The sequence below is a fragment of the Temnothorax nylanderi genome, unplaced genomic scaffold (assembly GCF_030848795.1).
Source record: "Temnothorax nylanderi isolate EJ_2023f unplaced genomic scaffold, tnyl_v1.0 TNYL_tig0052_pilon, whole genome shotgun sequence".
Taxonomy (NCBI): Eukaryota; Metazoa; Arthropoda; class Insecta; order Hymenoptera; family Formicidae; genus Temnothorax; species Temnothorax nylanderi.
This window is the reverse complement of record NW_027249114.1, coordinates 618,252-645,658: the sequence shown is the minus strand read 5'-3', so window position 1 is coordinate 645,658 and position 27,407 is coordinate 618,252. Positions and strand designations below refer to the sequence as shown.

The window sequence follows — 27,407 nt, the reverse complement described above, 5'->3', positions numbered from 1 at the left end:
CCCGCTTGCGTTGCGCGTTTTATTTGAATGTAAACTGCTCCTCAAGGTTTACGTAGTAGCTTTCAAGTACTCGCGATGAAGGAGCAAATATAAGTAAATGAATTTTCAAATTGGAGCTTCTAAAATCGACCTGAAATTTTTAGAAACTCCACCCTGCGTACAAATGTTGCGCGTTTCATTCAAACGTATAACTGTCTCGAGTTTTTGCAATATAAAAAAAAAGTAAACAGACAAGTGAATTTTTCAAATTGGAGCCATGATCGTACTTTTAAGCGAACTGTCCGCGTTACCTTTTAATATTCCCTTGTCTTATCTATCTCTTCGCGCCGACGAATTTCATTTCGTTCTGCAATTCGCGTAGGAGCGGCGCGATGTGCGAATAATTTTCACAAAGTTTCACAACGACACTCGCACAACACACCGGAAGCGTCAGTATATTGCACAGCTGGTTTAGTAATTGCATAAAGGAGAAACCTCGGTTTTGATTAAGATTTCATTAAGAAAATTTGCTATCTGATATGGATCCTATCGCGCAAAAGAACTAATTAAAAAAAAAGGAAAATATTTTCTAGCCTCAAGTAAAATTACGTTATTGAGGCTATAACATGTGTTCCTTAAATATGCACATTTATTTCGCGATTGATACAACAAAAGGAAAAGCTAACGCCCCTCGCTAAGAAAAACTTAATTATATAATTCGCGTTACATGATTTTCCATATTACAAATGAAATAATCACGCGCGAGTTTAATATCCCTTCTATTTGTAATATTAAAAATAACAGTATCTAGTCCGATTTAAATACTCGGGATTTTGAAGTATAAAAATCTAAGATTAATTTAAAACAAAATAAAATAACGAAGAATCCCGCAGATCCCGCACGATCCTTTAATCTTTCTTTCGCGTTGATAAAGTTTGGTACTTTTATCCAAGATTTTAATAATTTAATGGAAAATAAGTAACTTTTAATTCAATTTAAAACGAAATAAGATAACGAAGAATCACTATAACCTTTCAATCTTTCTTTTATTAACAAAACTTAATGCTTTTATCCAAGATTTTAATAATTTAATGAAAAAGAAGTAAGTTTCAATTAAATTTAAAGCGAAATAAAATAACGAAGAATCATGCGTGACTCTTCGATCTTTCATTTGTTAAAAACTTGATGCTTTTATCCAAAATTGTAATAACTTAATGAAAAATAAGTAGATTTTAATTACTCACTATCTCGAGGCATCCATCTAATCTAACGATAGATCATAGACAGCTTCAACCAGTCGCGTGCAGTGCACCTACGCATTTCAGGTATCGACGTCACCTGTTTTTAATCGTTGTTTTCCGCAGCTCACGTATCGTCTGCAAGCAAAAAAAAAAAAGATTTACCTCATTTAAAAGACTTTCGAGAGTGGCGGGTAAAAAACTTCCTCGGTAGTTTGCGAGTTCGCGGTTATCCAATCGCGCTCTTAAGCATTCGTTTCCTTATTCGGTTCCTTATTGCGTCCCATTGTCCTCGTCGTAATGTGCTCTCTCGCCTACCTATCTGCGGGTTAACATACAACAGGCCTAGATGCTTCCTAGGTTCATAAAAGAATTTCTCCGACCCTTCCTCCTGCGACCGTATTACGCAAAATCGATACGCAAAAAGTCCTGAGTGAATATCGTGACGCAGCTCTTTTGTAAACGTCATCGTGCACTCGCTATTTTAAACGTTATTACGTCAAGGAATATGCAATACTTTTATACATTGATTACACGGCTATTTTACACGTTAACATCGATTTATGACGTAGACAACGTAAGGCGACGTAATAAGCGTTCCAAGTTCATCCCATTCAAGAGAGAGATTTTTAATGAAACCCTACAAGATATTCCGTGTAACATAATGGTGCTTTTAATAAAACTCGATAATGCGGGTTTTTTGTTATACAATTCGGTATATAAAAGAAGAATCGTCGCAATACTTATAAAGAAAACAGCACAATTTCAACTCCAATTTATAAAAGAATGCAATAGGCTTTCAATATAATAGCGATACGAGATTTCTTATTGTATAAATTCTCTTAGTATGAAATAATTATTCTCTATTCTTGAGCATCGCCATTGTACGGCTCACCTTGTTGTGTTACGCAACCGGCGAAGTTGCTTAGTAATGTTTCAATGTGACAAATGATAAATAACATCGGAACTATCGAAAAGAAAGGCACCGACCTTTTTGGCGTCGTCCAACGTTGTGGGAACATAGTGGGCATTGATCGCTTGCGCCATAGTACAGTAGTCACGATACAGAACATATTGATCCTTCAACCAACGTCTGATCGCCAAAACTCTCTCCCGAAACTGATCGTCCGGCTTCAATTCCAAGTCGTTTACGTCTGAAAGAAAAAGAATATTCCGTACTTTCGAGACATGCGAATAAGCCGAGGGTATATACGCGCAGGCTATATTTGAGAATATATTTCGAATGCATTTGTGCATAATGCCTCTATTTAAATGCGAAATGAATTTAATGCATTCGTCATACGACTTTACGCCGCTGTCGGTCTACAGTCCTCATTGTTCCGATACAATGCGGATTCCTTCTATTCAATGCTAGAGTCGCAATTGTCGGCGCATTCGCCGCGGCACGACTCACCACCTCGGGCGCGTTCATTAAGATGACATAAAATGAATCGAAATGGAAAAATGCACGAATGGAAAAATGTACGAATGGAATCTTTAATTAAACAGAGGAATTTTTAGTTCAAGATAAACACATAGGCAATATAATAATTGTCGACCTACTTGTCGCGGAGAAAGAAAATTAAATGAATCTTTTTATCGAAACTAGAAACCAAATAGTAATAATCGACATTATAGTTATCCATAAATAATTATACAAATTATTATTTATAAAGATAGATTTGTGTGAAAGATGCCTTTGTTCAAATTTATAAAATTACCAGGCTGCGTAAATTCCGCGATCTTCGGGAATTCCAGAGGTCTGAAATAGCTGCGAGTGGAGCCCGACTCTAGTCTTAAGTCTTTCAGTTCGTGTAGATATTTTTGGAGGTCTTCCCGTTCTTGCTGCAGTCGCAGTTCGACAATCTGCTTCCGAAGTCCGCGCGTTTGTTTTCCGTCAAGCCTCGAAGCTTTGTCTTCCTTACGACCTCCCGTGTTGTCGCGAGCTCCGGCTGACTTTGAATTCATTATTCTCGCTCTTTTCTTCTTCCCTTTGGTGTTGTGTTCGCGACAATTGTGATTAGACTGAAAACGTTATTAGAGATGACGAAGTAGCGGCTTTTCTTGCCAAAATACGCATCATGTAATCATTGCATAATGATTTCTCGACAAAAATATATATTTAAACACCTGGGCTTTCGAATGAGTTACTTATGTATTCCCAAACTAGCATTCAATCGCGAAATAAAAACTTAGAATAATAAGTTCAAAAAATTTTCATTAAAAAAAATCTATTAATTATTTAGAAAAAGATTTGATAGAAAAAAATAGAGGCTACTGCGATATTACATAAATCAATACAAATTGTGCAACGCCAATACTTGCCACTTTATTTTTCTCCGAAGAGCGGCAATTTTCGTTTTCTTCTTTCGCCGTCACTTTTCTCGTTTTCAACGCATTCTGGGTTTCAGACACGGTTCTGCAGTCGGACGGGCTTTCCGATGCTTTTATCGCGACTTTCGCGCTCGCGATAAAATCATGTCTCTTGGCCAACGCGTCTCTGTGCGATTTTCTCAGCACATATTCGACGTTCTGTGAAATCCGTTGATCCAACCTCTCCTCGAAAACATGTTCTCTCCCCTTCTCGTTCGCCTCTAACGACGAATTAGATTTTGCCGACTTGATCGAGTCCTCGTCGCTCGCCACCGGCAATCCGGTGACATCTATCATCGCGCGTTCCCTCGCTCTGTTCGATGCCTCCCCGCGCTCTTTCCGGCCGCTTTCTTGCCGGACAGTAGTCATCCTCGGAGAGTTTTTCCTCTCATCTGTCTTCGTCACGTCGCCGGTCGACGACTCCGAGGAATCCGATGTGTTCTTATTGGAACTTCCGACTGAAAGATTCGTCAGACCAATTGCATTATCATCTTAAAATCATCGTCAGGACGATAGAATTTCTTGATTAACAAGAATCTTAAGGCAACAAAATATTTTAATGAATATTTAAGATTATCTACTGTAAAAGAACAATTATACCGCGGCGATTGCATGACGTATTGTTCTGCAATTTAATTACGGTTCACAAATATTGCAGAAATATTTTATTAACCCGATAAATTAGTTATTACATACGCGTAGTAATGAAGTAAATCATAAATTATAAAACTTTACTAATTGCCAATATTTTCACTTAATGTTGTCTCAGAATTGAAAATCTTTGTATCAGTTTTACAATTGAATATTTACTTGTTCCATTTAAATTAATTTTTTCACGAAATTCTATTTTGAAATAAATTTCCTAATATCTTGACACTACGTTGGAGTAACTCCAATTCTGACGCTGCCATCGATTATTTATAACGTTTTATTTATTTTACCACTTGAAGAGTTCTCGTCTCGAAACGACGCCTCTCGACGCTGATAACGTTTCCTCTGGTTCTCCGAACTCGAACCAGCGGATTGTGGCAATTTTATCGAGCGCGCGGTAACGTTATCTGGATTTGCGACGATGCTCTCGAAGCCGTTGACGTAGTTCGACGATCCCGGATCGGCCTTGGTTGAACTTGGTTTCGGCATCGGATTGAGTGTGATGACTAGCCCGTCCCTACGGCCGAATAAAACATTCCGCAAAATCATTTTCACGTTGATAAAGGTTTGGTCGTTTCAAAAATATCGACGGTCATACTTGTGATAATAAATCACTGATAACTATCACGGCATATGCCATGAGCTGTTCAAACTTTTTCCGCTGTTAAATTAAAGCACTCTACAAACTTATCTTATGTATAACAATATGTTTCGAGAATCAATCATATTTGCAGACTTAATTAATTATATTTAATTAATTATATTTTAATTTCTATAGCAATAAAATTAAGTTGTTAAAATTGGCAACAGACATTAATTGTTCTTATTCATTGTCTTTGTTATTATTCTTGAAATAATAAAGTTCATTAATGTATATATAATCAAAATAACAATATATTTACGGAAGATATTTATTGAATATTTATTGAGAAAGTAATTGGCAAATAATAATATATTAAACTACCTGTGCTCCTTATTAGTGTCTTGATAAGACCTGTATTCTACAATGTCGATTTTCTTCTCGCTAGATCCCGCTGCATCGGCCACTTCTTTCTTTCTATTAATCATTTTCTCGCGCTGCGATAGAATGGTCGAGCTTGAAATGTCCTCGAAAGTATCATTTGCATATCCGCTTTCAGCCATCAGACCTCTCAAACTGTTTGAAGCTGTCACAGAAACGTTTCCATCTGTTAGACGTTTATAGTCCTCGAGAACGGAGTCTCCAATTTTAGAGTTTTCTTCGGCGCGGGAAAGTTCCGAAATAATTTCACTGCCGTTCTCCATCGTGCCGATCGACTCCTCGACAACGCCATCGTCGTGCAAAGATCCCGATTCGTTCGTATCGTCTTGAACTTTAGGATCCACCTCTTTCGGAGTTTTCGTGATCGTTTTATCCTCGATCGAATGCTTTTTCAGGTCGAGGCGTACCCTGGAAATTTTCTCGTTCGATTTTCCAGACAATCTCAAGCGCTTCGCGATCGACGAATTGTCAGACGGCGCTTTCCCCCTCGAGATTTCAGATGATTTGACGGATTCCCTTCTTCCCTCGGACCTCGCGGCCGTTCTCGTTCTCACCTCGCGTCCGGAAGATCTGTCGCTGGCCGTGGAAGAGTTTTGCCGCGACGTTTTCGAGCGCAACAGTGATTTTGACGGAGTCACCGAGTCATCGAGTACGCTTTCGATCAAACTGTTCTCCTGAATTGTCATTATGTCCGAGGTAAGACTTTCATGCTTTCCTGCGGAACGCGGCGATTTATCGTCTAATGGCACTGCGACATCAAGATCGATCTCGGCGACGTTTTCGGCAGGTCTAAATGCGTCTGCTTTGTCCGGCGTCGATCTCTCACTCCTCGATGAAAGTTTCGTTTCCTTCGGGTGTCCTTCGAATCGAGTATCCGGCATTTTTATGTTGATCTTAGACCTCATGGCTTTCCTCGGTGATTCCGCCGAGGGATTCTCCGAAGGAACTATGGAAACGCTGCTTATCGAGCTGTCCGAGTCCTAGAATTACAGAGTATTACTTTAATGTCACAATCACTGCCACTTTCCTTTCAAAAAGAAATTTAATCATAATCCAATTAATTATCTCTCTAAAATATTAGATTTAAATGACAGCATGTTACACAGAATGTTAGAAATAAAAATATATATTGTATATTACGGAAAATGTAAAATGCAACTAAACTACAATAGCGATTTAAAATTATTTGATTTTTCTTTAGCACCTGGGAAAATTATAATTTTAAATAACGGGACATAGAAACGAAAATATATGTATATTGTACATTACAAAAATATAAAATGCAGCTAAACTATATTAGCGATTTAAAAATATTCAATTCTTTACAATATCATAATTTTAATATTAATTTTTTAACACTAGAAAATTTATTTTACAGACTGGACTCACACAGGCTATTTTGTTTTCTTTTCTTTGGAATATTCACCTCTTTCCATTTCTGCTCCTTGCGTTTCGTCTTGTATTTCTCCTCGATCTCTTTCAGGCGCGCCAGTGCCGCGTTCGCTTTCGAGGAGAGCATTTTTCATCTTTTTCTTTTCCTTTAGATCCCTTGTATGTTCAGTCGCTAAATTTAGCTAACAAACTCTCTACTGTTAGCTCGATGTACATCACTTGTAAATTTCAATTATTCACGAGGCAACGAGAGGCGAGTACCTTGATTTTGAAGTGAGTCACGGTAAGTTATTGTATTCGTTCTCGCCATGCCAAGTTTGCTTTCTCGTTGCCGAGGAAACGCTTGATATATATATCGACGGCCATCGAGAGTCCATTTAGGCCCATTAAATGCGAAATGTGTGTACAGAATTATTTATCGCGCTTTCGAGGTGCGAATGAAATCTCGATAACGATCGATTAATTACATTTTTACGAGAAACTTAAATATTTATTGATACGAGTATGGCGTGACACATACATATTTCAAACGTTCTGTCAGTCTTTTATTAGTTAAAAATATCAAAAAGGTTACAGTTAATCGACGTTAATGAAACCGGCCCATAAGAGGTAAATAGCTAAAGCTTCAAAAGATACATGATGGGCCTTTTTGAGTGTCGATCTCTTATATCTCTTCCGATTCCGAATCCCTCTCTTCATGGTCTGTCTCCTCGTCCGATGAGAGCACTGGCATGATCTGCTCCAAAGTCGTCGAAGCCTCAATCACCTCCTCAAATAGGCCGATGAGCGCCTGGCGCGCCAGCGGCAGCGCCGCCTCCGGCGCCTGCGTGATCTGCTGCATGATCTGCCGCATGATATGCTGCAAAGTCTTCAAAGCCTGAATCGTCTTCTGAAGTACGCAGATGAGACTCTCTTCATGGTCTGTCGCCTCGTCCGATGAGAGCACTGGCACGGGCGCCTGCGTCGGCGGCGCCTGCATGATCTGCTGCAAAGTCATCAAAGCCTGAAACATCTCCTGAAGTACGCAGATGAGCGCCTGCGGCGACGACCACGGAACCTCGTCGTACATGATCTGCTGCATGATCTGCCGCAAAGTCTTCAAAGCCTGAATCATCTCCGGAAGTACGCAGATGAGACACTTCATCGGTCCGGCCTGTCCAGGTTCAGTTTGATACCAGAAATGCTGATGTTGCGAGGGGTCCATTTTCTCTTAGGTATTCAATAAATAAAGATGTTCTCTGTGAGGTGTGCCTCCTCTGGTTGGACCCACTTTCTTTGGAAGTTCAAGAACTTCTTTCCCCTTAGTTGCCACTTAGCAGCACCGGTGACCACCGTTATAACGCGGGGGTTAGGACAATGTATTTCAACACCTAAAGAGCCAAAAAGTTTAAAGAACAATCTTGCTTTTGACGCCGGGTTTCATTATACGCGTAAAATACCTAATAACGATCGAGAACTGAAGAGAAGAAAATTGAAAGGGCCGCCAGCGAATTTTCCTCTCCAAGAAATTGCGAAATACCTTCGTGACCTTCGGCAACGGCGGGAAATTCCTTCGGCAACTCAATCGGTCTAAGCTCGGCCGTTTCTCTTCGGTTTTCTTCTGCCGGTGCCCGCTGCCGTATCGACGCCGGATAAGCGGCTATACGCGCGACAAATCAGCGCTGACGTAGTTTCGCGCGGCGGCGCGGCGCGGCGCGGCGCACCGCTGGTAAGCGTGGTCGGCGCCGATTGGCCGGCGCGCCTCCGCCAATCGGCGCCCTCCATCTGTCTACCTCGACGGCCGCTAAACTCGCCAACCACGTCCGCGGAGCGGGCATTATCGGCCAGTTCGTCGTGGCGGCAGGTACATTTACGTAGTCGTCGGTTTCCTCGGACTCACGTCGTCCTCATCGGCGTCCGAATAATGCGGTCCCCCTGCGCGTTCGTCGTTCTCCTAGCCCTCTCCGCGGCTACGGCGGAGGTGTATCTGGACGAGAAGTTCAGCGATGGTGAGTAGACGCTATTCATTTTCTCGAAGAAGACCGGGCCCGGCGCGGCCGCGAAGAACCGTTCACGCGCGGCGGCGGCGGCGGCGGCGGTAGCAACGGCGGCGGCTTCTCCCTTTTGCCACGAAGACCGTCGCGAATCGGGGGCCCCCGGCCCCGCGGTCTCGCGACGAACCACACCCTCGGTTGATCTTCGCCGAGGCGCGTTCTCCCATACCTTCCTTCCTTCCGACCGACGGGCGGAAACGCCGGCCGGAGATACGAAGATCACGGGAACGCGACGACGTGTCGCGCAGGAAAGGACGTGGACGCGGCACGGCGGCGGCGGCGGCCTCTCCTTGGTAACCGCACGCCCTGCCGCGTTCCTAACGCTCCGTTCCGTCCCGCCGCCGGCCGACCGTCGCTCGTCCACGTATCTCTCGCGCGAGATCGCTCTCGCGACAGTTAACACGCGGGGAATCGTCAAGGAGCGTGTCCGTGACACATCGTGCTTCCGCCATATCGGCCATATGTGCGCCGGGGAAAAAGAGAGAGAGAGAGAGAGAGAAAGAGAGAAAAAGAAACAGGACGGACGGACGGCGGGCGGGCGGACGGGCGAGGAAAGGATCGAGAGAGGCCGAGGCGAGCGACACGCAGTCGGAAGCGTCGTCTCCCCACGTCTCTCGTGGCACGTCGCCGCCGTCGGCCGTCGCCTACATGACGCCGCACAAGATCGATCCGTCGATCTGTGCGCTCGACCGCCGGAGCGGCGAACGCGGCGACCGCGGATCGGAGCAACTCCGCTTTTCGGGGACCCCAAGGAACTCCGAACTCCGATCCGAGGCGAGATCGCGAGCTCTACAGGTCCGTTCGCGTCACCACGTAATTCCCTACGCCTCCTCTTCCCTGCGCCTCCATTTCGTTTTTCTCTCTTTCTCTCTCCCTCTTTCCTTCTCTGTCTATTTCGCTCGCGCGAAGCCTCCGCGCCGAGACTGTCTTCACTCCGAGTGCGGAAAATACGAACGGATTTTCCCGTTAAATTCAGGATCCCGCAGGCAAGCGAGAGAATTCCTTTTGCACTTTGCCCTTCTTTAAATGCGCAAGATATGAAAGAACGACGATGACGGACCTTGATTTCCTTTTTTATAGCTTTTTTTTTGCGCGTCGAGTGGACAGGGATACTCCGACCTCGGATGGACGGAGGAAAAGGATTACAGCCTGCGTTCGTTTATTCCTATTACACGTAACGTGTATCATAACAATTTTATTTTCCCAATAGCTCTCAATGTGAATAGACGAACGCAGGCAAAGAGGAAACAGATCTCTTATGTTTTACCGGTGACAATGGAAGCGCGATGATTTAGCTTCGTTTTTTCTTACCTCTCTTGTGTATGTCGCTGAAATTAAATGTTATCTTTTCGCTTCTCGACAGCCGGTACAGTTATATCGCCTTCTTAATTTTTAACCGGTTCTCAACCCCCACCTCGTTCATCTTCTCCCTCGGGGACGCGGTATAGGGATAAACATACCTGTGAGCACGTTGCTGCTTTATATTAATTGTTTCAAATGAATTGAGATTTCGGGAAATACATGCAATTTGTCTCGGCGGAAGATAAGGCAAGATTGCAAATACGTTACAGTTTCGTCGGTAATCTTTTTAACGGGTTTTCGATAATTGATTAGAATAATATATATGATAAAATATATTAAAATAAAGAGATATTGAAATCTTGATTAAATATATATATCTTGTTAAATAAATTGGATGCATATTTAGTTATAGTAAAATATACGTTAAAAATTGTTTTATTGATTCACGAAAGAATTGTCAATATTTCAGATTCATGGGAAAAGAATTGGATCTATTCCGAGCATCCCGGCAAGGAGTTCGGAAAGTTCGTTTTAAGCTACGGAAAGTTCTGGAACGATCAGGAAAATGATAAAGGTACTTGAAAAGAAACATAGATAATTCCTTACAGGGTGTCAAGTTCGCTTATCTAACGAGCCTATCTTGTCAAATTTTGCTCAGGTATCCAGACGTCGCAAGACGCGAGGTTTTATGCTCTCAGTAGGAAATTTACTCCGTTTGGCAATAAGGACAAGAACCTTGTTGTTCAGTTTACTGTGAAACACGAACAGAACATCGACTGCGGAGGCGGATATGTTAAAGTGTTCGACTGTTCTCTCGACCAGAAGGATATGCATGGCGAGAGTCCGTACGAAATCATGTTTGGTAAGTTTCCTTATCAGAAGAACTATGCTGTTGATAACGAATAATCAGATCCCGAGCCTAAGAGTCACTGGTCATACAACCAGTGTATGACAAGTGCTATAGGAACTCGGAGAGAAATACTCTTTCATTATGCCCTGTGATATGGTAATTGTACGTATCGCAGGCACCAGAAAAGATACATTCATTACGGAAACTAATTAGCTTAGATAAAGCTCGAGTTACCTTGCGTAACGACAACTTCACCTAACTTAGAAATAATTACATGCGAAATACCGGAAATACGTGCATAAAAATTATATTTATGCATATATTGTGCATAAATATGTATATTTAACTTATCTCTATTATTAGTTATTGATTTCAAAACTATGTGATATATTTTGTTTCTTTAGGACCGGATATTTGTGGACCTGGAACTAAGAAGGTCCACGTTATCTTCAGTTACAAAGGGCAGAACCTTTTAATCAACAAAGATATTCGTTGCAAAGACGACATTTACACGCATTTGTACACTCTAATTGTCAAACCCGATAACACCTACCAGGTAAATATGCGCTATGTTCGTGTAAAGTTGCAGTCATTGTAAATGCTATCGAACCTAGAGTCACATGTTCTCACTGATTGCCGTGGAGGATAGGTGCTACAGGATCTCGTAGAACAAAGATTATCTTGTTTGTTAACTGTATAGGGAGTGATACCGCTCACTATATGCATACGGCAAAGATCAACACGTCGATAATATCGCTACTTTGCTAGACGAAAAGTTATCTTGTTCGACGATTCTTCAACAAAATCATTTTTCAGGTGCTTATTGACAACGAGGAAGTCGAATCCGGCGAGTTGGAGGCAGATTGGAGCTTCCTACCTGCGAAAAAGGTTAAGGATCCATCTCAGAGCAAGCCTGCCGATTGGGATGACAAACCCAGTATCGATGATCCCAATGATAAGAAGCCTGAGGATTGGGAGAAGCCCGAGCATATTCCCGACCCCGAAGCGGTGAAACCTGAGGATTGGGACGACGAGATGGACGGAGAATGGGAAGCGCCCATGATCGATAATCCTGATTACAAGGTCCGTACACTGAAACTGACGTGCATTCGAAGGATTTATCAGGTACTTTCCTCATCTATCGTTACTTTTAAAATTATGTAATTTTTCAGGGTGAATGGAAACCGAAACAAATCGAGAATCCCAACTACAAGGGACCCTGGATCCATCCCGAGATCGATAACCCCGAATACACACCCGATCCTGAGTTGTACAAGCGTGACGAGATCTGCGCTATCGGTTTTGACCTGTGGCAAGTTAAGTCCGGTACCATTTTCGATAACGTTTTGATCACCGACGATCCGGAGGCCGCACGCAAATTCGGAGAGGAAGTCTGGAAACCCACTTTCGTAAGCATATTACAGTTTTTTTTCCTATCATTTATTTGTTACCGATATGATCAACTCATGATTGACTCGTCATAGATATCTAAATTTTAAATGACAAACTAATTGGAAAATATTTTGCTTATTCCGTGAATCGTAGGAAGGTGAAAAGAAGATGAAGGAAGCGCAGGATGAGGAGGAGAGGAAGCGAAGAGATTTGGAGGCCAAGGAAAATACAGATAATAAGGACGATGAGGACGATGAAGAAGTAGACGAAGAGGAGAACAGCATTCACCCAGAAACCGATGTAAGTGTCAACTCTATGTACCTTACACGTCGTTAATAAGATTTTATGACTATACTGGCGCATGATGTTCATATCTTCTCTGATATCTGACGAGAAAAATTGGAATTCCTCGTTTCTGAATGTAAACATTCCAATAGTTCCTTTCGATTTCGGTACGAATCAACGATATTAACGACTTTGTTTCCTTGTTTATTTTGCAGGAGCGTGACGAATTGTAAATAAGTGTGTCGCGTGTGGACACAAACACAGACTGTATTCCAGGAGCTACGTGGTCGCGACACGCACTAATTCCTCCCACAGGCACAAAATTTTAATCTGAAGACACACAATAGCAAGAGTGCAGGATAATACTCGTCGATTACGTCGCCCGTCGCATTGTCCATGAGAGTATCACATTGAATTCTGTTTTAAACTTCTGAAGCAAGTCTCGCCCGATTTTCTCAACGTTTTGCTAGTGTTTTTGGCCTTCGATCGCAGCGCCTAAAACATTCTTAGCCCAAGAAACTTTCTATTCGAGTGAGTCTATTATCCTGAAATATTACACGCTTAAATCAAGTGATCGATATTTCTGCGAAGTGTGTGCTGGAATACGGAAGAACAAATATTAGAAATTAGAAAGAAAAAAAAAGAGAAGTGTAGAGAAGAAAGAAACGAGAAGAGAGTCGTCTAAGCCCGTGTCCACCATCGGCGCAGCTCCACAAAAGACTCTAAGTTGTTCCGTTTTTGTTTGTCAAGTGTTTTTATATACATTAAAAAGTAATTGAGATGTAATTTAAATAACACGATGCTATTATATATAATATATACATTATTTCAATTTCCGTACAATGTACGCGCGCGTAATTCAAAGAAAGAGAAAACTCGCTCCAATGATAAGAAGAAAAAACGTAAGAATGATAGATGTGTGCAAATGTGACCGAGTGATAACAATTGGTATGATTATGTATCAGAGGCAGTCCAATAACCATGTAATAAAATAAATAAGACTTTTCTAGATGTGCTCAGGCGTTTATTTTCGCGGGGTCTCAAGCGAAACCCAATCCTGTTGCTGATCCATTTTCATCATTTGTAGCAATGTGTACGAATCGATTGTGCAAATAGCTTCCAGTTATTACCATTTGTATATGTACATGCATATACACGCTATTTTATTATATCATGTTCGCGTATGGTTAATCTTGTGTAACTCCACTTTTATATCGGAAAATAAACTGACATCATTTTTCTTCGAAACAACTATCTCGTGACTTACGAATTACTTTTTTCTTTTTTGGTATAGCGTGACTTAATAGAATAACAATTAAGACTTTTTAATCGACTCGATTGGCTCATCGTCATGAGAAATCGACCATTGGTTTTGGTCAGATTAATCATCAAGACATTTCGACCATGGGTTTTGGTCCTTCTAAATTGATGTAATTTTGAAATTTATATATAAGCATCGTATTTAAATAATTTAATTTATTGCGAAAAATATTACCTCAGCCAGGGTCGAAATTCTTGATGATTAATCTGCCCAAAACCAATGATCGATTTGTCATGGCGATGATAGCCAATTTATTAAAAAGTCTTAATTGTTAATTATTTGTTGGCGTAATAAATGTACTTATTCGGTTTAATAGAACAAGTTTATCTCGTGAATTGACGAGCTAACAGATCTGCGACGATATAAGATAAATTTGTGACACATTCGCTCACAGAGCGAATAAAAAAAAATTTATATTATAAATAACAAAAATAATAATTTTATCAAAGTATGGTCGACGTCGAAATGGTTGAGATATTACTTTTTAATGTAATTCTCCTACATGCGACATTCGATAGAATTTGTTTTGTGAAACAGTTAGAAAACAAATCATTTTCGACGTTGACTATACATACAAATAACTTATTTTGCGTGATTTTTATCTACCTATCTAACTTCAGTCTGCTTCGTCCTTGCGTTCAAGTCGCCACTAATTAGCGTGAAACGTGTCTTCTCGGCTTTTTCCATAATTAATTTTATAAAAGAAAGAAAATTCTATACGCATTGTGTCGAAAGCCAGTCGAGACCCTGCAATGTACCACTGGCATTGCTAACTAATGATGAGCCCTGAATGTGCCATATTCTCGCACAACAAAGTTTATGCAAGCCGAATACATCGATCAGCTCCTCCACGCTCGCACAGCCAGGAACGTCCTGTAAAAATATTTTTTTTTATTGGAACTCTTATGCAATACAATCCAAATAATAATATATAATTTGGTTATATAATTAAATTACAATCGTATTATGCGATATCAACGTGAAAAAAATATTACATGTAAGTATTGAACAAATTTTACGATGTAAATGAGAAAACGTTATATTTACCTGTTTATTAGCATAGATTAAAAGTAGAGCATCCTTCAATTCTCGTTCATAAAGTATCTTCGATAATTCTTTCCGTGCCTCGTCGAAGCGAGACCTGTCGCTAGCGTCAACCACGAAAATAATTGCTTGCGTGTTATGGTAGTAATGCTTCCACAGTGGCCTAAACTTTTGATGACCGCTGACGTCCCAGAGAGTAAATACAAGATTCATGTACTCCAAGCTTTCAACGTTGAAACCGATAGTGGGAATCGGTGGACTTGGCAGCGTGACGCCTCGCATGGCAGATAAAATGCTCGTTTTTCCTGCCCCGTCTAATCCCAGGATCACTACGCGCATATCGATCTTCGTCCCAATGTGTATCCTGTTATCCTATCATAAAGATAAAGCGATAGAAAGGAATTTATGAAGTGTGTTAAGATAAAAAAAAAGATAAAATATTAGATAGAGCAAATCACATAATTTAATACCACTGATTTTTTCTGTTGAAAAAACTGAAAGTACTTGAAACAAAAAGAAACGAAGATCAATATATAAATTTACTAGAATTATTTTACAATATCGTTCTGAACCAAATTATTTAAAATAAAAGGGTTTATCCTACAATTTAAAAAACTACGGTAATCAGAATGTTATATAATTCAAAATAAAAATTATTTACGAACCCTGCTAAATATAATAGGAATGGAGGACTCGGGACTGAGAAAATCCGGTCCTAATTGCGCATAATGTTGCTGCTGTTGCTCCAATGTCGCCAGCACTTCCTTGACCTTTTCCGAGCTGCTCAACAAGTTCCAGTCCTCGGAATCAAGTATGCTTTCGCATTGGATGCACACACCGGCAACTTGCGACCGCGTGGTCGTGAGATCCTTCTGCTGCTGCCTCAGCGCGCAAAGCCTACCGCGAGTCTCCGTCTCGATGTACGCCATCGCTGTTTTCTCCTGTTCGGCCAGAACAGCGCGTAATTCCTCAAAATGGTATCGTACTCTCCTCCTCGCATCTTCGATCGCCCAACCTTCCAATTCTTCGATTACTATTTCTGAAAATACAAGGATATAAATTGAAAAAAGACGAAATGATGGAAATACGGTTTAGAAAACCGTTTAAAAATACTGAGAATTTTTAAACAATTTTTATTGAATTATCTTGGCCGTATATTCTTTTTTCTAAATCTAAATTGTATCTAATCTCAACAGATATATTAGATACAATTTTAGAGGAAAAAAAAACAGAGACAAATACCTATCTTGTGTGCGGTATCTCTCATGCTCTCCATAAACTGAGTCATCTTCTGCAATGCCGCAATAATGGACTTTCTGATGTTCTCTGCTTCTTCCTCGACCAAAGCCGGCTATAATTTAAGACATAGATAAGATATGGCAGGAATGTGTGTGTACCAACGTACAAAGAAGGAGATTATAGATGACGTTACCTTGTGGGTACTGTGTTTGCCGTACTCTTTGCATAAATAGCACATCAAGGAGTTGTGGCAGCCTTCTTGCGTACACGTGAACTCGGCCACGTGCGCCGTGTGTATCGGACAACGAGGCTTCTCGCGCGGCTTCTCGGACAGCGGCACGCGTCTGTGTTTGCCCAGCGTCTTGGACGAGTGGGTGGTGGTGTCGCAAGCCTCGCACAGATGCGTGGCGCAGACGGTACAGTAGAGGACTGCCGTGTGTGCCTCGTCCTCGTCGCAGGACAGATTCGACTGAAGCCTCTCGCGCTCCAGCACCAACGTTTTCTGACTGCTGGACTGCTCCAGTCGCTCGAGCAGCTCGATAAGCGCAAAGTTCTTCTTCAGGCTGTAGACGCTGTTCTCGTGAATGGCGGTGGGCTGCCGATCAAAGGGACACAGCAGAAACTGCTGCTCCGACATGCAAGTCCTCAACCGCAACAAGCACGAGTGGCACACCGTGTGCCCGCAGTGCAACAAACGCGGCACCTTCACGCCGTCCACCGTGAAAACCTCCTCGCAAACACGACATTCCAGCACCTGCCAATATTCCGGGCATCTTGTACGCTTAATCGAATAATATACTTAAATCAAATCATCTTTAGCTTAATAAGCTTATGTATATAATTACTAAGTTTCTAATTGTAAGTACAGTTTGACTTTGGGTGACAGCGCTCAAATTCCAATGAATTTAATTGACAAAATGCTTACAGTAAAATTTCCAACAATACAATTCGTCATTCCTAATCAATTAATTTATAAGAAAATTAACAATTCCATCCATATTAACAAAATATTGCAGGTATCAGGCAAGTTAATCGGAGTCTGATCGAAGTCGCCCTTGATGCCTTCTCGTTTCTCAAATCCAGACGTTTCTTACGTTTGATTTCGGCGCCGTTTTCAGCGAATGCTTCATGTATTTACTCAGTCGATTCGCGTCCTCGTCCATCGCGGCCATCTGACGTCCCGTGTCTCTCGTCCCGGAGTTCCGACTGCGATCGGACTGCTGATAGAGGTTAGCTTTAAATGGCAAAATCCGCTCGGCGCCTGAAAGCTGGTTTAAATCGTTACGCCGGGGCGAGGAGACCGCGGAGCGGAATGGCGCAGCGATGCCGTATATGTTTTTACATTCTGATTTATTCGCGGATATTTTCCACCACCGAGTCCATCCGCTTCGTCCCTTTCACAAAAACGACTGCAATATACACATTGCACAATTTGCTACGATTTCCGTGACTCCCGTCCCGTATTCCGTGTCGTAGAGTTTCATAAATCTGACTTTCGTTCCTGATTGGCTAGCCCGTCTTACGGCGCACGGAAGGGGGGCAAAGCATTCTCCTTCTTCCGTACGAAAAATCTACAAGTTGATTGGTCAAAAGCCGTGCAATAGTCAATCAACCACCAATCAACTTGCAACTTTTCTACAAGAGCGAAATTTGCGCACGCGTTTCTCTTGCGAATGAATTCAAGATCAAGAATCGAATCCCTGATTCGCAAAACTTACATTCCAATTTTATTTTTATATACTCCGAAAATTTTGTTCTCTGCAATATTCGCGCTTCTACAAGAAATACGCAAAACTACGCGAAAGACTCGTCTTTTGCTTCTTAATCTTCTTCATGAAATATATAAGCTCGAATTATACAAGATATCCCCGAAATGTTCGTAAATGCCGTTCGCTGCAGTATCGAGAAACGCTATCGAGAGTCGGTCTCGAAAATCGTATTTGTAAATATTACTGGAAGGGGGGGGAGAGAGTGGACGCTACAAATATTCTTCTTACATATTTTCTCCCTTTCGCTTCAATTTTTTTAATGTTAATTCCGAGACTCACTCCCCTATAGACCGAGACACCTTTGCGGACAGCCGCAGATGTTAATCGCGACGTGCTCCGTGAGAACCGCGCGGAGTTAACCTCACATTCGAACTTTGCGATCCGAAATACAAGAATCCAAAGAATCTCCCACCGGCGAATTATGATGGATTTCCTGAAACAGCCGGCATTTATAGTAGGAGATATCGACGAGGACATCAATCTGTCGGTGCCAGCTTCTTCCGGGGAGGAGTATATTAAACGAGTGGTGTAAGCTGGTGTCTTCTTGTCTCAGCTCTTCCTTCCCTTTCAGGAAAAGTGTATCTAAGGGCAATTGTATTGCAGCTCAATTCTTTTTACATATATATACATACATTCTCCTAAAGTTTTCACCTTTATTTCCTCAAACTGAATATAAGCTTGATTTATGTGGTAAAAATAGAAAAAAAAGTTTATATGTTGTAAATAAGAGATGTCAAGTCTCATGCTTTCTATGTTTTTTTCTTCTTTTTTCTCACAAAACGGCAAATATATATCTTCTTTGTTGAAGAGAGATGGCTAATAATGAACACAGCACTTGCGATTGGGAAATAATAAGCTAACGATTAAATATTGTTTGATTGATGCTGCAGAATAGAAGCTAGACAATGTGCGGATGTAGTGGTGGCCGATTTGGATCCGTCGTGTATGAAAGAGCCCACGAAAGCTTACGTTGAGACCGTAAGTTTTAATTCCTAATAAATCACGCATAAACTTCACAACTATGGAGTCAATGTGACTGCTAAAAGTTAGCAGGGTGTGTTCAAGCGCCGGCAAGCCTCAAACCAACCGTGGAGTGGCAGCAATATCAGGTTTCAGACTTCTCCAAGTTAAGACTGTACATAAGCCAACTAAAGGACGAGATACTAATAGGCAAGCGCAAGTGGAGACCACCTGACATTCATTTGGTATGTAGGTTTAGTGCACTTGTCTGAAATTTGAAATTTTAGAGTTATTTTGTTCAACTTGGCTTTTCTTCGACGTTGCAGCCAGACATAGACGATCAAAATGCTTGGGTCAGCTTCTGTTTAAGTAGCGAGGAGAAGATCAAACCTACACTGAATACCCTGTTCTGTTTTAATCAATCGAACGTGGAGCAAGTACTTGAATATCTGGTGCAATTCGTGGAGACTGAAAGGAAAATCGAATACACAATAGGCCAGTGGATCTATGCGTTACTCGCGATCTTGGAGCAACCATTGCAGCCTGACACTTGTTCCTGCCTGCGTTCATTAGCACGAGCGTGTTCCGTCATTCGCGCTGATTCTGTAATATTTATTATTTGATCAAGTTAATTCTGTCTTAACACATTGGAATTAAATCAACCAATATCGTTTTATGCTTTAGAAAGAGGGAAGAGAAAATATCGAGAGCCTTGCCTTATTTTGACAACAGGCTTAATTCAATTGCTTTTTTATTGTGGGTGCAAAAATTTCTAGATCGAACGTGTTTCGATAACATAAAGAAAGATATATTCTTTAAACAAGTAAAAGATTAAAATGCTTATCCTTTTCTTTAACTCGAACTGTGTAGTATGTCTAAAAAAGTCTTAAAAAATTCAGGACAGATAAGATTTAGATAGTTGCATTTAATCCTAAAGGCATAGAGTATGAGTCAATATTTTTCGTTTAGAATGGTAAATGATAGAGAATGTTTTCATAAGATAAGAATAGAATTTCCACTATTAAACTATAAAAAATATATTGGTTCCTTTAATTCCAAAGCATTAATTTTTAAATTTTACAAAGAAAAGTTCAGTTAGATTATTGTTAGGAGCTGACATATATTACTGATATTGTTAAAATAATATGGAGGAACGAAGAGATGGGGGGGACAAGAGGGAAACTCTTTCTATTAACGCTGAATTTCTATTAACAAAACATTTTTATTGCATAACTTCCTGTTTACGCTGCTGCTATGTCGTTCCCGATATTAGAAAAGGTTCAGGCGATAATAAAAACTCGCGTTTGTCGGATTACAAAAGGTTGAGAAAATAAGACTGAACTTTTCTTCTATATCTAGCTCGTCGTCTCGTTAATATCTACAAAAGTCCACGTCAGAATTTACTAACGCCGTCTGTGCCATCTCGCTACTTTTCTTTTCTTTTTTTTTTTTTTAGAGAGAATTGGACGCGCAGGAACTAGGGGCGCTGAATTTATTCATCTGTCTAGTAGCGAGATACTTTCGTCAATTGGACTTGGCAGATCCTTGACAACTTCCCATCGTGCATATGATATAATTATTATGACGCGGTATGACATATACCTGTATACATACAACGATTTTTTTTAATAAACTCCACACAAGATTATATCCTGACCTTAATTTCAAACGTAGAGAATAGTATAGTTAAGTTTCTCGAGTCTCGCTTAATCATTACGCATCGCGCATTAAATTACACAGTACCAATTATTAGAGGGGGCTCGATATATAAGGCAATGCTTGAATTAAATAAACTCGTATTACAACAATCAATCGGTAAGCGAAAATTGGATAACCTTGAGTGATACTTAAGCTACGTTCTCTTGGTCCTGGAGTAACGCAGTGGCTAGTCTCTCTAGATCATCGTAACTAAGATTGTTCACTTTGTTTTTCAAGTCCTTTATCAGCTCGTTGACTATGGACTCGGTCTCGGACACCGTGTAGTAATGCCTGAGCACTCGCGAGACCTCTTCTCTCAGCAGATGAATGCCCGTTTTCTGTTGGGGTAAGGCCCTCGCCTCGCTGGAGCCCTCCTCCGCCTTCTTGATCACCAAGAGATTTAATTTACTGCCATCTTTGATTCCAGGATAAAAACTCAGCGGATTCTCGTCTGAAGCCACCAAACAGAAACGGTCGTAGCGAGAAATCGTAGCGATAGCGTAACGCTAGATAAGACCTAGAATATCCTTACCCGCCAAGGTCTTCCCAGTGAGCAACAATCTTTGTTGTGGTACATCGATGCCCAAGAGATCGCTCACTTTGTGCTTCAACTCCAACACTGTCTCTGACGGTAATATCTAAAATCACGTGTATAACGATTTGAAGACAATTTCTACGACAAGGTTCTCGAAAAAAAGGAGACGTTCAAGACTTGAGAGGAAAAATAACTAAACGTTAGAAGGAAGACTCATCCGAAAGACGAACCATGGCTATCTTAATTTCTCGCTTAACGGACGTTCGAGCGCACAAATTTATTTAAGATAACGACGAACGTCGACTTGGTTTCACGATTGCAAATATTAGTCGACGGCGAGGTTCAGATCACGGTAGGAAATCGCGGATGCCTCGCGAGGAAACGGAGGGAGAGGCGGCTGCGCCGCTCGACAGCCATGCCGTACTCACGTCAACGACGCACTCTTTCCCCTGCAGCTTCTTCACGATCACTTTCATGATGAGCGGCCGACGAGGATCTCGCGCGCGAGTCTGGAGTCGGGGACGAGTGGACGATGCGGACGACGCGCTTCGAGGACGCGTTGGAAAGGACGCGCGTGTGCCCCAGGCGGGAAATTCAGGTTTCGCGATGGAACAGCGGTGTCTCCGGCTGGATCGGCGAGGACTGGCGCATCTTACGCCGCCGGAGAGGTTATATTTTGCGTACGCACGACTCGCGGCGGCACGGCGTCATCGGCGTCATCGACTACCACCACCTCCTGCCAGTCCTGCCACGGGAGCGGCGACGCGACGCGGGTATCGATACTGGCGTGACCGCCGCCCGAGCGGATATCGATAGCGACTCGTGACAATTCCTCCGATCGTCGGTGCACCTCACTCGCATGATACTCCGGTCTACTCGGAGAGTCGACGTTGAGCGTTGAGCCTCTGACGCGCGCGAATTTATGTCTCCCCGTTTTCCCTGCTCGACCTCCTTTCCTTCCCTCTTTCTCTCTCTCTTTTTTTTTCTATCGCGGATCGGCCCTCTCTGCTCTCTGTCTCTCGGTTCTATGCAGTTCTATGCACGTCGGGGACGGGGACGTCGGAGTAGCGACCTGTGCGGCGACTCCGTGAGAGTCAAGTGAGAGTTTACTCCGTGCTGCTAACTTCATCATTTTATCGTCAATTTCGATTTATTTATATATTAATTGCCAATTTCGATTTATTTATTTATCGATCAAACTTTGCTTAATAACTGTATTGAAACACGTATCAGTCTTTTAAATATATATATATATATATATATATATATATATATATATATATATATTCGTTTATTGAGATCTCAGTTTTATACACACCACATTCTTAAACATTTAAATATTTTTATTAAACAAATACAACCAAGTTTAGTTTTTTCACCAAGTGCTCTCACACTTGACCGGAAAATAGCATTACTTTTCGGGATAATGATGTATTTTATGATTGACATGATTATTTTGCATGTGATTATCCTATTGTTTCATAAACATGTATATACATATGGGCCCAATATTTAAAATTTAAAATTGCAATTTGATTATTATCATCCGGATTTTATTATCTATCGAGTGATAACTGTAATTTCGTGGCAATATATGATATTATTGCGTAAATATGAATTCTTATTTATGAAGCAATATTTGACACAGATTTATTATGTGCAATAATAAATCATGAACTAATATACGCGTTAAAAACTAATTATTCAGATATTTCTGTTAATAATCGAAAAATTTATATCTGTAGTCGATAATATCGATATTCTTCATCTCGATATTTTTTATCTCCGATATAATGCTCCGAGCGATCACTCCGATGTCTGTTAACCTAACCAGACGACCAGACCTAGCCGACCCGGTTGTAAAGCGAGTAAAAATTAATAGAATGCGGTGATGCGCATCCATATGTTTGGAAATACAATCTCTATACCGAAAAATGTTCAGTGTACATTTGAAGATTGTATAACAACGCCGATTGTACCTCTGTCTAATTGAAATCTCACTCCTCGATAATATTCGGCATTTTCTCCGACATGCTACGAGGATTTAACCTTCAAAATTGTGGACAGGAAAAATAAATGTTTTTACGATGTTAAAATGTTTAATTGAAAGGAACGAGATACTTGACCAGCGAACAGGTTGTCATTTGTACATTAACAGCAATTGTAAATTAACAGCAAGTTAAAATTATTTAATATATATCTTGTTAATTAATATTTTAATTGTTTATTTAAATAATTTAAGTGTTCATTATTGTTTACAGTCCAATAAAAATTGACGTGCACGATGGGGGAGATAAACGTGTCTTTTCAAATCGACACCGACAATCGGGAGAATTTTTCGTCTGCCATCGCGTTCCATACCTTCAAGAAGCAGAGAGATGCCTTCTACGACATACTAAGAATTTGGGAGGAGAATCATTTGGTCCAAGGATGGGTGTTCCAGATCGCTCTTGGTGGCAAGATAAGAAACACGTTGACGTTGCATAATGACTGCACGAATTATTATCACATCGCTAGGTTATTCAAGTCACAATTGCTAATATCGTGCATACAGAATGGACGTCAGGTAAGTCCAAAGCTATTAATATTCTTTCTTTATTATGTCGCTGTAATTTTCCCAATAATAAAGCAATCGTGTATCATTGATTGCAGGATGACGTAGTGGACGACGAGAGCTTGAATTTCCTGAAAGCTTTAAAACATGTTAACCCTGAAAAATTGACTCAACTCAGTAAGAGATTTGTGACTCCATTACCGTCACAAAGTCAGAGTGTCGGCCCTTCGTTTCCCGGCATGCAGGAATTTTTCAAAGATTTTATATTGCATGCGTTTAATCCGATATTTTATACGCATTTGGAGAACTGTTTTGTACATGAGATAATGGAGTTGAACGACACCCAGTTTGCTAATAGTGAAATAGAAGACTCGGGTACATTTTTCATTGATTTAGCGATTTAATGACCGTTTATATTTAATGAAAATTTTTAGAAATACCGCTTTTTTCTCTTCGCAGAGACAATGGTTGACGATCAAACGCAGCGGAATTTTATTACTTGTTTAGCCAGCTTGAGACTTCTTGCGAAAGTATTAGGACTTTTAGTATCATTGCCATACAGATCTGAATCTAATACCACTAAGGAGATTTTAATGACACAAGTAGAGATAAGAAGCAAGGTACATAAAAATTATGATCAAACGTTAAAAGCAGCCTTCCAAATTCTCTTCAAATAATCTTTTCAATTGTTTCGTTCTCCAGGTATTACCATCACTGAACTTACAAGCGTGTATTCAGAGCGCCATAGTCGAAGGTAAACTATCGCTGACGGTACCTTGGATAGTAAAATATCTAGCCATGATGGACATAGTGTCGCTTCGACTGCCGTATTATAAGCAGATCTTAGAACTATTGTATTACATTTATCATGCTATCAATCAGACCGATCTTTCCGCTCCTGATTGCCTTATTTCTCAACAATCGGCTGTGCTGCTCAAGTCCAGCCTGTGTTGGTTGTTCGAGCTACCAAACTTTCCCAGAGATTTCTATATTGCCTGGCAAAAGACTTGCAAGATCAAGGAACTGAAGAGTCTCAAACAGATGGAAAAATTCTCAACAAAACAGATGGAGAAGAAAAGAAATTCGCATTCCGCCGATTGTTCGATTCCCGTCAAAAGCAGTCTCGATAAATTAGATATAATTACTGATCGCACGATGCGTATGTGCTGTCCGCGAGTGGAATCGACTCTTTCTGCGTTTCACGGAAACGGGACGAGTTTGAATGCTAATTCCAACAAGCACATTACACCCGTTACCAGCCAATTACGTAAATTAGGAGGTACTACTCGCGCAAAACACCTGGAGGTACTTTTTTGTTTAATATATCATATATTTCCAACTTGCTACTATGTTGCTATATGTATTACTGTTTTTGCAGCTGCAACTGGAAGAAGCTTTTTTCCACGGTCAACCGGCTTCTACTCGAAAGACTGTTGATTTCGTTTCTGAAAGAGTCGCGTCAACCTGCGTGAAACATATATGCAACACTCTATTGACTTCATCACGAGAAGCAAATTTAAATTCTTTTAGGAAGATTTTGAAACACAAGAACATCGAGAAGGACTCGGATGAGCAGGGTGAACTGTCGAGAAATTACTTTAACGAATTTAAGGTGATATTTCCGCGCGATTGTAAGGAAAACTTCATGTTATACAGGAAGAGATTAAGCGTTTAAATCGCAGTATGTATTTAGGCTTTGCTCCTGAGCGACATGAATATATTGGCCAACAACGCGTCAAGAGAATTGAAGGATCAGTGTGAGAAAACAATCCCGACGATTTGCGAGACGCGAGTCGCGGCATCGATAGAATCTTTATTGGCAGAGGACTCTCTAACGTCAGTGAAGGAAATGTGCATCAAGATCGCGACTAGAATGGCGATGGAACGAATAAATCAGTGGATTCAATCGCATATTGCCGGTGATTCTTTGTTTATAAAGGACATGGAACTTGAGATTAATAGGTTCTTTCGGAACAGTAGTCCTGTGCATTCTAATAAGCAAGAAAAGGATCACAATACAGATGCTCCTAGCCCTACTGTTATAATGGACGAGCTTCGAGTAAGAAATACATTTTTCCAAACTAAAACAATTATTAATTTCTATCGTTTTTAAAATTAACGACTCTAAACTATTAATATTTACATATATTTCTACCTGTGTTTGTTTATAGGCACTAATGTGGCATATGTTAGATAACAACGGCGCAGATTTAACTATATCGTCTGTATTGGATATTTTAGACAAACTGTATCAATCGTTCAGTCAAAGAGGTGATTTATTACCAGGTCCACAGAAAATTTTGTATTTCCTCAGTTTGGATTTCGCGCTGTTTTTAGGTATGTGTAAGAATAACTGAAATGTCAAGAGTGATAAAATTACACGCGACCACAATATTTCACATTTTTAGTGGCGTACAGGACGGATCTCTTTACGCGAGAGGTTCAGGACAAATTAATTAAAATATGGTCGTCGGATAATCTAAGAAATGACGAAGACGAATCGCCTATGCATAGAATTCTCTGTTCAAGAAATATTATATTACTGATGCAACCGCAGAACGACGCAACGTGGCCGATTTTTGGCAAATTTCTGAAGAAATTATTAGAAACAAATATACTCGACGGAGACAGTCTGAGTGATCAGTGTGTGGCTTTATTTAGACAAGACTGGCCTGTGGTAAGTGTACGCGCGATATAATTATTTGAGATGAGATAATGAAATAAATAAAATAAAAAAATATTCGTATTATTTTCTGTAATTTTAGTATTATAAAAGTAATATATAAAATTTAAAAAGATTTTTTTAAACTATAAAAATTGAAGATATAAGTATGTAATATATAATTAGACAGTATATTTTCACGAAGTATTCTTAACGACTCGTGTTTTAAAGCGTTACTTTAAATTCCTGACGCGTATCGTATATCTACTGTTAACATCGATTTTCTCGTTCACAGCCTTTGTTAAAACTTTTATCGAAGTGCCTGTCCGAGGCCATTGAGGGTTACAAAGCCAATGACGAAGCGACAGAGAAAGTCAAGTACCTTCTTGGCTGGATAGCAGAAACATATCACGAGATTGAATTTTGCGACGATGATGATCCATAGACTGATTGTGAGGCATAATAGGTAATTAACAATACTGCGATAATTGCGAAAGTATGACTTTGTTGAGATAAATTTCTGTAAATATTATTATTAATTCTTGTGCATATACATATATATGTATATATAGTGTTGTATATTACAATATGAAGCATTCTTGTTTTGTATATGTGTGATTCGCGTATGATTCGCTACGGATATGTATATGGACGAGTATTTTATTAGTAGAAAAATAAATTTTAACTTTTTGTACACGACGATTATTAAATACATGATTATTCGATTATTTTATAATCGATATTCACACCGGCAACGTTCCTTTACGCCGTGTTTCCCATGTCTTCGTTTGTGCGCGTCGAGATAGCTCGTCGAGGTCAGCGGGGGACACGGCTTTGTCGAAACCTCCGGGGCACTCCTTGTTATGCGACAAGTTTGTAGCTCTCTTTTGTCCCTCGCAAATTACGTTATCCATTTTGTTCCATCCCCGCGACTCCGAATGCTGGAGTATTGCCCTGTCCCATACAATGAAATCAGATTATTGTACCTTCAGGCTCGGTAGACAGTCGTGTGATGAGATATGCATTATCGAAGTCACGCTCTCCTATCAGATACATGTGAGTAAACCGTTAATTAAAAAGTGATTTAGCTTGAATGATTTAAACTTTTT

At 40.6% G+C, this 27,407-nt stretch overlaps 6 protein-coding genes across 9 annotated transcripts in view; 3 read left to right on the top strand and 3 right to left on the bottom strand.

Annotated features, from left to right (window-relative positions):
• The window catches only part of LOC139772671 (uncharacterized), a 34,223-nt gene extending 27,177 nt beyond the window's left edge, over positions 1-7,046 (bottom strand). Inside the window, exons 1-8 of the mRNA XM_071706532.1 lie at positions 6,916-7,046; positions 6,689-6,836; positions 5,206-6,242; positions 4,532-4,758; positions 3,543-4,048; positions 2,939-3,242; positions 2,208-2,371; positions 1,224-1,355 (exon numbers count right to left, since the gene is read on the bottom strand). Of these exons, the coding sequence (XP_071562633.1) occupies positions 1,314-1,355; positions 2,208-2,371; positions 2,939-3,242; positions 3,543-4,048; positions 4,532-4,758; positions 5,206-6,242; positions 6,689-6,781 (2,373 nt within the window). The 5' untranslated portion in view covers positions 6,782-6,836; positions 6,916-7,046 and the 3' untranslated portion in view covers positions 1,224-1,313. The remainder of the gene's footprint in view (positions 1-1,223; positions 1,356-2,207; positions 2,372-2,938; positions 3,243-3,542; positions 4,049-4,531; positions 4,759-5,205; positions 6,243-6,688; positions 6,837-6,915) is intronic.
• Positions 7,047-8,462: 1,416 nt separating this feature from the next.
• Calr (calreticulin) lies at positions 8,463-13,527 on the top strand. The gene is made up of 8 exons (XM_071706558.1): positions 8,463-8,642; positions 10,459-10,563; positions 10,648-10,851; positions 11,244-11,395; positions 11,656-11,922; positions 12,012-12,248; positions 12,385-12,531; positions 12,732-13,527. Exons 1-8 carry the CDS (start codon positions 8,558-8,560, stop codon positions 12,747-12,749), a joined length of 1,215 nt encoding a protein of 404 aa, XP_071562659.1. The 5' UTR covers positions 8,463-8,557; the 3' UTR covers positions 12,750-13,527.
• On the bottom strand, positions 13,519-17,590 carry LOC139772674 (E3 ubiquitin-protein ligase TRIM23). Of its 2 annotated transcripts, none has more exons than XM_071706538.1 (6): positions 17,215-17,590; positions 16,314-16,901; positions 16,124-16,232; positions 15,547-15,920; positions 14,885-15,253; positions 13,519-14,710 (listed from the first exon to the last, which is right to left on the bottom strand). In XM_071706538.1, the coding sequence occupies exons 1-6, from the start codon at positions 17,290-17,292 to the stop codon at positions 14,552-14,554; spliced, it is 1,677 nt and encodes a 558-aa protein (XP_071562639.1). In that variant the 5' UTR covers positions 17,293-17,590; the 3' UTR covers positions 13,519-14,551. The 2 variants fall into 2 exon arrangements, with proteins under 2 accessions (XP_071562639.1, XP_071562640.1); XM_071706539.1 differs by having other exon boundaries at positions 16,314-16,874.
• A 427-nt stretch (positions 17,591-18,017) lies between these two features.
• On the top strand, positions 18,018-20,497 carry Gem2 (Gemin 2). Its single transcript, XM_071706577.1, has 5 exons — positions 18,018-18,417; positions 18,780-18,867; positions 18,936-19,094; positions 19,176-19,454; positions 20,306-20,497. Exons 1-5 carry the CDS (start codon positions 18,311-18,313, stop codon positions 20,396-20,398), a joined length of 726 nt encoding a protein of 241 aa, XP_071562678.1. The 5' UTR covers positions 18,018-18,310; the 3' UTR covers positions 20,399-20,497.
• LOC139772703 (ubiquitin-like protein 4A) lies at positions 20,052-21,968 on the bottom strand. The gene is made up of 3 exons (XM_071706585.1): positions 21,511-21,968; positions 21,080-21,185; positions 20,052-20,998 (listed from the first exon to the last, which is right to left on the bottom strand). The coding sequence occupies exons 1-3, from the start codon at positions 21,556-21,558 to the stop codon at positions 20,697-20,699; spliced, it is 456 nt and encodes a 151-aa protein (XP_071562686.1). The 5' UTR covers positions 21,559-21,968; the 3' UTR covers positions 20,052-20,696.
• A 112-nt stretch (positions 21,969-22,080) lies between these two features.
• On the top strand, positions 22,081-26,997 carry Dlt (codanin-1 like protein dlt). 3 transcript variants are annotated; one of them, XM_071706530.1, is made up of 10 exons: positions 22,081-22,180; positions 23,344-23,648; positions 23,735-24,011; positions 24,096-24,256; positions 24,339-24,941; positions 25,015-25,248; positions 25,330-25,695; positions 25,808-25,973; positions 26,045-26,313; positions 26,594-26,997. In XM_071706530.1, exons 2-10 carry the CDS (start codon positions 23,367-23,369, stop codon positions 26,741-26,743), a joined length of 2,508 nt encoding a protein of 835 aa, XP_071562631.1. In that variant the 5' UTR covers positions 22,081-22,180; positions 23,344-23,366; the 3' UTR covers positions 26,744-26,997. The 3 variants fall into 3 exon arrangements, with proteins under 3 accessions (XP_071562631.1, XP_071562630.1, XP_071562629.1); XM_071706529.1 differs by lacking the exon at positions 22,081-22,180 and adding an exon at positions 22,442-23,245; XM_071706528.1 differs by lacking the exon at positions 22,081-22,180 and adding an exon at positions 22,443-23,218.
• The last annotated feature ends 410 nt before the right edge of the window (positions 26,998-27,407 follow it).